The sequence below is a fragment of the Pecten maximus genome, chromosome 13, assembly GCF_902652985.1.
Source record: "Pecten maximus chromosome 13, xPecMax1.1, whole genome shotgun sequence".
Lineage (NCBI taxonomy): Eukaryota > Metazoa > Mollusca > Bivalvia > Pectinida > Pectinidae > Pecten > Pecten maximus.
Window position 1 is genome coordinate 3687443 of NC_047027.1, and position 12094 is coordinate 3699536.

The following is a 12094-nucleotide window of genomic DNA, read 5'->3' on the forward strand; positions in this document are numbered from 1 at the left end:
TTCCAAGAGTGCTGCCGTGGTGGCCATATGATAATGGATTTCTGAACGACCCGAAAAACAACACTTGGTCAGGGCCAGGTACTGATCATTCCAAATACATGCAGTAAATTTTGAGTTCAAAATGTAAAAGTTTATGGACGACAGACTAAGGCAGATCACAATAAAAGACCTATAAATGTTCATACACTAGCTTGCACTCTGAGCAGAGTTTACTTTTTGTTCATATTGCTTATCTTCTTTACAATGTTGTGCCAGTATCTTTTTGATAACAGTCCATTTTTCTTGCTGCTGTTTTGTATGGCCATCATGCACTGTTTTTGAGAGGGACATGTTTTTGTTTTGAGATTATCAGCAAAATAAAATTTCAATTCTTTAATTTCTTCTTCAGTCCATCTTTTTCTTGATACAGATTTTTTTGAAGGTGCTGCAGTCTCTGTCACATCTTCGTCTTCAAATAGGACATCCATATCTATATCCAAGTCAGTGTTATCTTCAATAAATTTTACATTGATTTCAGTAGTTTCACTGTCTACCTGTGTGTCTGTATTCATTTCCTCTTGTAGTTTCTTTGTCAATAATTCTGAAATGACAAGTTTTGAAATCCAATTTATCAATCTCATAATAAGCTCATTTGTATTCCTTTCTGTCAATAAAAAATGGTTCTTTTAAATGCTTAAGGCACATTTGCTTTAAGTACTGTAGATAATATATATATATACTGGTTTTAATTTCTATACCTGTATACTGAAGCTATTGTGTACAGAAAAATTACTGAATACACATGTATATCTATATTTGCTATCACATTTGTTTATATAACACTAATAATCCATACTGCAGTTCAAGAGACTGCATACTGCAGTTTACTGCACTATATAGCAGTATACAGTCCTGACTATGAATTGAATTTGGGTGATAGGTAGGTCATATGCAGACGGTATCATGGATGCATGAATGATACATGTGGGGTGTGTGCTTATGGACGGCATTGTCTGATGTGCACTGATGGCGACTTTTTAGTGCCAGTTCACTGAAGTACGATATCACAGCCTAATACCATACAACACCCATACACATTATATTGACTCCTGGCAAACCAGTCGTTGCACTAACTCTTAATGCAGCCCTGGGATTGAAAGCAACTTTAAAATCCGTAAAATTAAGCCTCAACCTTGGTTTTTCAGTAATTTTAAGTGTTTTTTAAGCTATTTCGGAAACATTCAAGCACCAAAATCCTGAATTCCGGATATATCTGGAAAAATCACAGGCCTGTTAATGCTGTTGTTTTTGGAGTGGGACCCATATTTAGATCCCCGAGTACTAAAGAGAAAGGACGGAGAAATGTTACTTTAAAAAGATTTCATCTTTGTTACTAAATCTGCTTAATATACATCATACAAGTATTCAGTGCTATTTTATCATTAGCCCCAAGACTATTAATTTGGTAAAGTTACTTTCAAAATTTTTGGTATAAATTTCTGTGGAAAAAAGGTACTCTTACCTAACTTTGGCAGGTATTAAATAATTAATATCTAAACCTCCTTGTTGAAAATAGAAAATCAAATAATATCGGATTTCCTTGCATGAATAAACCTTGATAGCTAGTATTAACTTAAGGATTGTTTATTCCAGCAAGTTATCTTATAATAATTACCATCCACTTGTTGATCTGCTAATTGTTTGCCCTTCAAAGCACCTGCCAAATTCATATCTTGCACCAGAATGAGGTTTGCCATTTTCACCCTCTCTATGAAACCACTCATTTGCCTGTAGTGGGACAAATGAACAGCCTTAGTGTGACCAAGATGATCACAGGCCCACTGAAGTTCACCGTCTTTTAAATCCATCACCTGTAAGAAGTTGAGAAAATATGGCTGAGATGTGTCAATATAAACGAATAATTCAATAAATCAGTTATTGTTGGAAATAGACTGAAAAATGAACCTAAAACAACATCCTTCACCCCTTCATCATAGAGAATAATAATATAACATTTATGTGTATTGTGATGCCAACATACCTGTGTAAGTGTTGCCATATATTTCCTAAGGGTGACACTTGTTATCTTGGCTGGTGCTTTCAAACTGCATTCAGTGATAACTGTCTTCAGGGAATCATATGATCTCATGCTGCAAAACCCTGGGAAAATTACAAGCATATACCTACTTTTTAAGGATTTACTTACAATGGTTTCTTGGGTTATTTACAGAAGAGGAAAGGAAAGGAAAAACACAACAATATCATTAACATGAAATGGTAAAATTTTCCCTGCAGAAATCTATTCAATCTCGACTAGCAATATATGAACAAGAGGCAGACACTTTTAAATGCAAACTCTAAGGGGATTCTCATGTGAATTCAGTATCCCATAATGAGTTCATTTTCAACCTGCTATTTCTAATTCATACTCAAACTTTATAGACCTTGCCCAAAGACCTTAAAAAATGAAATATGAAAACAATATAATTACTAATTGAAGACCTTAAATACCAAATATATAGTCATTCTGACTGCCGATTCATGAGAAGATTTTTAAAGATGTACTAATTTTTTTGCTGCAACAGTCACCCGAGATAATCTGGCGCTAAGAGATTTTAGACAATTTTCGAATCAATGTATAGAATTTCTTGGCATTTAAGCACTGAATCCCATGCCCCTGAAATTTTACAAAATGTCCTCACATTAATCAAAATTTTCAAATTATACATTCACAAAACTCCAGTTTACATTTGATTTGTCAGCTAAAAATTAGAGTTGTTGATTTTGTAAACACAGTTAACTACTGAAGGCAAAACTGATGTTTTCACTACAGATCAACCAACCATCATTTGGTAAATGTTTGTCAATTCATTTTAATACTAGTACCTGTTGAAGCAAACAGCCATCTTCCTTCAATACCAACTTTCTCCCTTATGTTGGAATTTGCAATGTAGGACATACAGTTTTTCACAGACTCTGGGATGATCACAGGAACAGGTCTGGTTCTCTACAAAATAGTATAACTGCCACTAAAACATTCAGTTCTAAAAGCATAGACTTCATAGTACTGCTATATTCATCTTAACAATTTTACTGGATAGTTTTTGGGCAAATAGTCACGACACATGCTAGGGAAATCCCTGCTTTACATAAACAACTCAATGTATCAGCCAATCATTTTGAATAAATGACCGCATTACTAAGCAGACAGCCTTGATACAGCTATTCGTTCTCTGGGCAGAATTTAATTGCCTTTAGTGTCACGAAGAAGAAACGAAATCAAGTATTGATTAATTTTGTTATTTAATTTGACAATATCAGTGTTGCTTAAAACATAATATTGTTTAAACAGACATTAAAGCCAGAAATTTAGTTTTTTTATAATTATATTTTAGCTCAAGATTGTAAACAAAATGAAAGGAGCAATTTGACTGGTTGCTTACGAGAAGCAAGCCCACAAATTCTCATCCAAATGTTTCATGGGTTCAAAGCATGGTGTAGTGCATGACTCTTGACATTGTGAAGATGTGCTATATATGTACTTCTAATTATTTTAATTGGGTTTTTTAAGTTTAAGGATTTTTGGTGAATTTTTGAAAGCTATCATAATACAACCCATTCATTGCTGAAATGTGTTTGCTACATATAATTGAATTAAATATTTGATCTAAGGGAAAGAAATATGGTATGATCAGCGAGACTTTGTTTTAAGCAAATGGTCATCTCTTTTTAACACTATTACTGAAACCTCCTTTAATTAACAATGCAACTGTCACTTTCCTCTTCTGATTAATCAAGTTGTACATGATGCATCTATATCTAATAAACAACGTTAATTCAGTCACTTTGACATGTATGATATTACCTTCAATTTCAATAGCCCATGGATTTGTGCAGTCATTACAATGCATTACTTTCATAATAATGATTTACCAATAGACAATGAAGTATCCCCCCCCCCCCTTTCATTTTTTACCTAAATAAATGTCAATGGGAATATTTCCAAAACCTTATCACAAGTGTTTAGAACATATTAATTTCATTTTATATTCATAGCATACCTTTCCTCTCACCACCATCAAGTCATGACTTTCAAGGAGTTTTCTTTCCAAATCTGTCAACTCCCCAATCAAGCTTTCATCTACATCTTCCAATTCTTTTCTTCTTTGAGCATACTGCTTCACTCTGCAAAAACAAGTTAAATGCAAATTAATATATTTCAAAAATATGAAAACTGAAGTAAAAGCTGGAATTCAATGTATTTACAATGGAAAGATGTGGGAAGAAAGAGATTGAAACACCTGAACTTACTTTCACTCATGTAAATGTGTCCATCAACATGATCACTGGAAAGCCAAAATCAATTCAGAAACTAAACTTTCAAATATATGTCCTATTTGGCTTCAGTGACTTGTCAGTCATGATCCAGATCTAAAGGATTATCCATCCAAAACTCTTAAAAATTTATTAGCGAATAGCCCCACTTAGTTTTTAACAATATTGCAAGTCTTGAAATTTTCTCAGCTATCAAGTTAATGATTTAATCAAACCATATTCACAATGTGGCAATGATTTCGCTAGTGACTACCGGTATGTACTGTCTATTGTTAAAATTTTACCATCATAGAAATTCTAAAACAACATAGGATAATAGGTTGTTTGCCAAGTTTAAAACAAGTTAAAATCAATAAAAAGATGAAATACGGTAAAAATAGAGCTACATACGTGATTTGGTCTATTTCTCCAGACCGACGTTTGTTAAAGAGAAGCAGCTTTGTCTGGACCAATGCAACAGCCCTCCGAAAAGTTGCAAGATCAATGGTGGTCAGGTCAATCTCATGTAACATCTGGTTATCGACATACTTGTTGAGGACTTCTATGTCCTCTGGTGCTGGTATTTCTATAGTTTTGTTGAAAGACCTAACTGCTAGTACTGTCCTAGCGAGTCGAGTCACACTCTCAGAACAATGAATAGTAATCAGACGAATCAAGGTGTCACAATCCTCACCCTGTTTTTTGTCCAATCCATTGGTCTGTACCTTGGACCATTTAAATTCCACCACTCGTTTCAAATCATATTTGATCTTAATTGCATTAGATGGTGATTTTAGCTCCTGAATATCATCAATGTATGGAATAGATATGTTTAAAGCCGCCTGCATAATATCATTGTATTGTGATGGGATAAGAAAATCCCATAAAGCACTGTCACCATTTCTCCTATCATCATCATCATCATCATCATCATCATCATTCCCACAACTGTCCTTATTCTTCATTTGTCTTAATTGGATCAAAAACTTTGCCATGAGCCTCATATGTTGAGAAGCCATGTATTTGGCTTTAGCATTTCCCATGTTCCTTTGATACCATGAGTCTCCAAGACTGACGATGAGCTCATCTGACTTGGCTATCTCCGACACCTCATCCCTCGTCATGATAGCAAAAACATCTTTTATCAGTTTGGAAGAAGGATGACTTTTAATTCGTCCTGATATATTGTCAGAGAGATTTTGAATTGCTCTCAACTTTAGAACTCCAGTTCCACTTGATTGTTCTTTTCTGTCACTGGCAGATGAGTCTCTTTGCTCGTGCTCATTATTTTCTTTCTTTTTACATTTCTTCACATGGATGCCAATATTTGATAGGAGTATCCATTCCCTACAAAAAGGACATGGTCCAAAGTCAGAACTTTTGAATGACTTTTTGGGTCTTCTTGACAATATGAGTTCTCCCTTGCCCTCTTTTATAACGTTTATATTGTGTGTGTGATCCCCTTTCAGTCTTAAATCATTTAGATCTGTTCCTTCAAGACTATACTCTTTGTGTTTTTGTCTTATATGCTGAAAGACATGCAAGAACAATTTTCCACACAAAAAACAGCTATGTTTAACATTATACACATGGTCATGCTTTTTCAGTGGTTGCTTGCTTTCTGCATTTTATTTAATCATTTTCTTGATGAAAATACATGGATTATCTTCAGCCTTAATAACACTGTCTGTGTTGAAATCAGGTCCTTCACCTTCATCTACATCAATATTGTGGTCAGGAGGCCTTGCATCTTCATCAAATTTTTCCTCGAATTCAATTGAATTCATAGTGTCACCAAAACCGTTGCCATCCTGCCATTAATCGGATTCCTTTGAATTCATAGTGTCACTAATTCCGTTGTCATTCTGTTGTTCATCGGATTCCATTGAATTCATAGTGTCACTTATTCCGTTGCCATCCTGCCATTCATCGGATTCCTTTGAATTAATTGTGTCAGTGTCACCAATTCCGTTGCCATCCCGCCTTTCCTCGAATTCCATTGAATTCATAGTGTCACCAATACCATTGCCATCCTGCCATTCATCGGATTCCTTTGAATTCATCGTTCCGTTGCCATCCTGACTTTCATGAGATTCCTTTGAATTCATAGTGTCAGTGTCACCAATTCCGTTGCCATCCTGCCTTTCATTGGATTCCATTAAATTCATTGTGTCACCAATATCAGTGCCATCCTGTAGTTCAGATTCCTTTGAATACTATAGTTTATATAGGGAAATCACATTTTTGACTTATTTGTTGGATTTCTATTGGAATTTATTCTAACTTGGTTCAAATTATCAGCATAGGATGACAGTTTGATGGTATGTACATGTTGGCCCTGGTTGACCCCCAGGGGCTGGTGGGCGGGGCCAAAAAGGGTCAAATTGACTGAAATTTCAAAAATCTTCTCTACTCTCAGATATTGTAAAATAAAATACTTCATAGATGGAAGGGTCTTAAGGTGCTTTACCAAAATTGTTAAATTTCATGACCCTGGGGTCTCATGTTTGCCCCTGGGGAGGGGGTAAACTTTACTATAGTTTATATAGGGAAATCACATTTTTGACTATTATTTGCTGAATTTTTATTGGAATTCATTCTATCTTGGTTAACATTATCAGCTTGGGATGACAGTTTGATGGTATGTACATGTCGGCCCTGACTGACCCCCAGGGGCTGATGGGCGGGGCCAAAAAGGGTCAAATTAACTGAAATTTTAAAAATCTTTTTCTTACAACCCAAATAAGGTAGAATTAAATACTCTTCACAGATCGAAGAGTCTTAAGGTGCTTTACCATAATTGTGAATTTTCTAGCCCTGGGGTCTCATGTTTGCCCCATGGGAGGGGATAAACTTTACTATAGTTATAGGGAAATCACATTTTTGACCATCATTTGTTTTATTAGGTCACCTGAGACGAAGTCTCAAGTGACCTATTCTAATCGCCTTTTGTCCGTCGTCGTGCGTCGTGCGTCCGTAAACAATTTACATTTTCAACTTCTTCTCCAAAACTGCTGAACCAAATTGAATGAAAGTTTGCAGGACATTTCTATGGCTAAAGGTCAACTAAAATTATGAATTATATGGTCCCCGACTTCCCAGGGGCCTAAGGGGTGGGGCCAAAAAGGATGAAATTGACTTAAACTTCAAATATCTTCTTCTCTGTTCCCAAATTAGGTGGAATCAAATACTCTTCATAAATGGAAGGGTCTTAGGGCCCTTTGCAAAAATTGTGAATTTCATGACCGTAGGGTCTTGAGTTTTCTTCTGGGGAGGGGGTAAATTTACTATAGTTTACATAGGGAAAACGCATTTTTGAGCATTTTTCGATCAATTTCCTTCATAAACAATACAAACCTGGTTAGAATTATCAATATGAAAGGGCTTTTGAATACTATGTACTATAATTGCCATTGACAGACCCACAGGGGCCTGAGGGGAGTGGGCCAAAAAGTGCCAAATTGACTAAATCTTGTTCAATTCCCATAAGGATTAAATAACACAAACCTGGTTTAAGTTATCAATGTGAAAAGGCTTCTGAATGATATGCCCATATTACCGGTAATATTTAGTTGCTACTAATTATATTTAACCCCTCAAGGGCCTGAGGGGCGGGGCCAAAACAAGAGAAAAAAAAGGCTATTAATTTATTTTGAAAAAAAATAGCATAGAATAAAATAAATATTGATTCTATTGATGCCTATGAAAGTGGTTCAGATATAAAATGACGAAAATAAAAATTAAAAATAAAACCAGTGCAGATTGGACATCGAACCCCCTCTTAAAACCGGAAGTTGAGTGTTCACCGTCGTAATGCATTCTGGGATTCACAGCAGGTAATGGCAGGCGGACGCATATGGTCTTCATGTTTAAAATAATATTTTCTATATGTTAGAATTGTTATTCGATGTATATGTTCAGAAGCTGATTTATATTTTTCACTATGGTACGTGATGCATATGTTGTATTGTGCCTACAAAGCAGTCAATTAACCATCCTGTCGTGGTCGATGTACACCACGTGGTAGGCCCAACAATACCATTACCAGTATAGTTTAGGGTGTAGATTTAGAAAGACGACTGGGCAGAGAATTTAAATGAATACAAAGTCCATCATAATAGACTGATAGACTGATTGTTGAATTTCTGATCATTATCACTTTATCAGAGGAATAACAGAACGTAATTTGATACAAGGCCCTACTCATTTGACGGACTTTGTATAAGATTACGACGACCGAATTTCTACGCTGTCGGATTTGATCAAATGTTTTTTCTACAGCCAGTTTCAATAAAATAACAATTTAAGAGAAACTATCTGTTCTGTATTTTTATTATGCGACATGATGTTGTTTTAACCATATATGATTAATGGTTTTGAAAGAGCAACTGCTTGCATATAATTAATTACTCCATTATGGCGTAACATATGCATTGAAGCATGCGCATTCACCGGTGATTTTAAAGCTGATTACATGTGGTCTGAATTATAAAAAAAAATATGAAAATTTTTAATTTCCATTTCAATATCTATACACAATTTTTTTACTATGTTTTTACATGTACATAGTATGTACTTGCATAACATGTCCCTATTATAATTTAGGTGTCAGACTTTGGCACAAATATTTGTTAAAATATATAAACTTCAGAGCTGAAGTCTACTTGGATCAAAACTTTCTTTGGCTATCGATACAATCATACTGAATACCTAGTCCTAGATTGGGAGGTTAAAATCCTCAGAATCACTTGTTCAAACATACCTGTCAAGTTTCCCACATTGGACGGGAGACTCCTGAATATTCACTACAAAAATCAAATTCTCAAGTTTGAAATTAATGACCCGCTTGGGTCCCGAATTTTATTAAATTCTCCAGTTTTCTCCCGCTTGGCCCAAGTACCTCGCCCTCGGACATGATGTACGTCAATTTGACGCTTCAAGTTCTGACTAAAACAAGTGTGTCTAAAAACGTTGTCCAATATACAGACTCAACAAAGGGCATATTAGCTATGGTCTGTGACACTAATTGACCCCTAGGGGTTAATTAAGAGTCGGTCAAGTTTCCAATAATAAACATACCTGTAGTAAAATAAGTTATTTGCAATGTAGATTTTTCAAAAGAAGTTATACAAATCGCCTCGCGGCTGTGGTCTGTCCCTCCGTCCACCCGTAAATAATTCTTCTTATTGCTATTCCTGAGAAATTACTGAAGGAATTCTTAAATTTCATATGTAGGTTTCCCTTGGTCCCTAGTTATGCATGTTGCATTTTGGGACCAGTTATAAAAACAAGATGGCTGACAGACAGCCATCTTGAATTTTGACAATTGAAGTTTGTTATCGCTACTTCTCAGAAAGTACCGAAGGGATCTTTCTCAAATGTCATATGTAAGTTTTTCTTGGTCCCCAGTTATGCATATTTTATTTTGGGACCAGTCAGAAAACAGTATGGTCAACAGACGGCCATTATTGCTAAATCTCTAATATAAAGGTTTCCCTTGTTTGAAAAGTACTGGAGAGATGTTTGTCAATTTACAGAAAATGAAAAACAATACACTTTTTCTTCAGTTCTAAAGATTTTGTATGGTACAACTAAAAGCCTTCATATTTAACATATATTTAGAGTTTTTGTGCCGTGTTTACGGGATTTGGCATAATGACATTGTATATCCCTATGCTTTCGGGATGTTTATCCCTATGTTTTTGGCTTATTTTTTACGCTTAATGATGACTATTTACACTTCTACGCCTTGTATGTGAAAAAAAATATGCTAAATAAAAAGTTCATGGTCCAGATATATTTCTATCGAATGCAACCAGAATTTTCGTCAATCCAACACACCCAAATTAATAGTCATGAAATTGCTTGCGTCTCACAAACAATTGAATGGCATTGTAAAGTGTTTTATTGATTCAAATCAAGCAGTATCCTTTACATTATTCCTGTTAGAGGAGTTCCAATAGTAAAAGACGATCGTGACAAAAGCAATGGCATCCTGCGCAAAAAAAAATGCTGAACATGACAGCAATTGGCCGCGATAATAGCGATGGGCAAAATGAAATAAAACGGAATTAGCAGTCATATAACCTAGAATACCATGCAGCATATGAATTGCTTGGATCGTCCAAAAAAGGAGACACATTTGTCCACCATTCAAACTTTTCCTGTGACCATGCCCGAATATTTGATTGCTTCAGACAAGTCCAAAGAAAGTATGTTGATACAGCTGCCGAAAGCAGCAGGTCTTTCTCATCTTCTCTGATGAAAGCATCTAAAACTGCTTAGGAAATGGCATTTCTCAGGCCAACTGGAAAAAAATGTTCCTGAGGAAAAGGGTTTGCTCCCAAACTCTATTTGTAATTTGTACAACATTTGCAATGTTAATACAGCTCTGAAGGATAAGTTAACTGATATTTTCTGTGATTTTTAGAGCTGTCAATACCATGGTAACAGAAAAATGCTCAAAAATTGCAAAATATTTGACCCAAAATACCACAATTCTCTACACAATTTTTTTCTGAAACCTATTTAAATTAATTATCTCTATCCCAAACACAGAATTAATCTTGTTTTGACATATGTTGTAAATTAAGTTTTCCCGCTATCTCGCCTTTACTGTGGACATCCATTTTTCGCTGTAGGCAATCTCATATTTTGCAACATTATTTTGAAATTTGTTTAAGAAAAAACAACATGGCTACCAGCATGCCTTATTAAATCGATTGTGCAAATAGAAAATATAGAAATTCTTAGAAGTTATAATTTTTTTTTTTTTTTTTACAATTCCATACCTGTTGCTGGTCTAATGATTAAGGTTTCAATACCCACAAGGCACAGATTTTTATCTTAATATGTTTTTTTGAATTAACGTATCGTCTTTCAACATACATAGAAAATCAGTACAATGAGCCTCCAGGCAACGAAAATCTATGTGAAGAGCCTTCGGGCAAGGAAAATCTGTACAATGAGCCTCCCGGTTTGGTTTGGTTTGGTTTATTTTGTTTAACGTCCTATTAACATCTAAGGTCATTTAAGGACGGCCTCCCGTGCGTGCGACATGTATGAGTGTGGTGAGTGCGTATGTGTGTTTTGGGAGGCTGCGGTATGTTCGTGTTAAGTCTCCTTGTGATAGGCCGGAACTTTTGCCGATTTAAAGTGCTATCTCACTGAAGCATACTGCCGAAGACACCCAGCAGCACACCCCACCCGGTCACATTATACTGACAACGGGCCAACCAGTCGTCCCACACCAAATATGCTGAGCGCTAAGCAGGAGTAGCAACTACCATTTTTAAAGACTCTGGTATGTCTCGGCTAGGGGACAGAACCCAAAACCTTCCTCACAGGGGCGAACGCTCAACTAAAGGCCAAAAGTGAGGCATTGTCAAGGGAGACATTAGGAAGAAGAAAGCTGTTAAGAAAGAAGAGAAAAGATAAGATCCCAAATTTAGTCGCCTCTTACGATCATGCAATGGGGGCAGCAGGTACAATTCTAACGCCCTACCTGCAGGGCAGGTGTCATATTATGGTCATCAATTTGTTTGCTTACCTTTGAAATATGCATGCATTGATTTATGTGTTGATGAAGTAAATCTATGATAACAAAGAGGGTATTGCTAAAAAATAAATGATATTATATGAACAAATGTGTTATATTGAACACCAAATATGTTATATTGTATTGAATTACTATTTATTTTGTCTGAAATTTTAGTAACTTCAATATTTATATGGATTTTGGCTAATCAATTATAGATACATGAATAGTTTTCCTATTTTTAATTTAAGTGAATTAGTAAAA

General features: G+C 35.4%; 1 protein-coding gene across 1 annotated transcript; it reads right to left on the reverse strand.

The window, feature by feature from the left end:
- Positions 1 to 209: 209 nt before the first annotated feature.
- On the reverse strand, positions 210 to 6080 carry LOC117340354. Its single transcript, XM_033902115.1, has 7 exons — positions 6015 to 6080; positions 4705 to 5822; positions 4041 to 4164; positions 2866 to 2986; positions 2021 to 2139; positions 1655 to 1850; positions 210 to 580 (listed from the first exon to the last, which is right to left on the reverse strand). The coding sequence occupies exons 1-7, from the start codon at positions 6078 to 6080 to the stop codon at positions 210 to 212; spliced, it is 2115 nt and encodes a 704-aa protein (XP_033758006.1).
- Positions 6081 to 12094: the final 6014 nt, after the last annotated feature.

What these genes read in the sequence shown, in the direction of transcription:
- LOC117340354 (XM_033902115.1), bottom strand. Translation starts at nt 6,080, where the DNA reads ATGAATTCAATTGAATTCGAGGAAAAATTTGATGAAGATGCAAGGCCT. An exon ending in GGAGAAATAGACCAAATCAC is followed by an intron (nt 4,165 to 4,704) that starts GTATGTAGCTCT and finishes TTGTTTTTGCAG; the next exon opens with AGTGAAGCAGTATGCTCAAA. An exon ending in ATGGCTGTTTGCTTCAACAG is followed by an intron (nt 2,140 to 2,865) that starts GTACTAGTATTA and finishes TAATTTTCCCAG; the next exon opens with GGTTTTGCAGCATGAGATCA.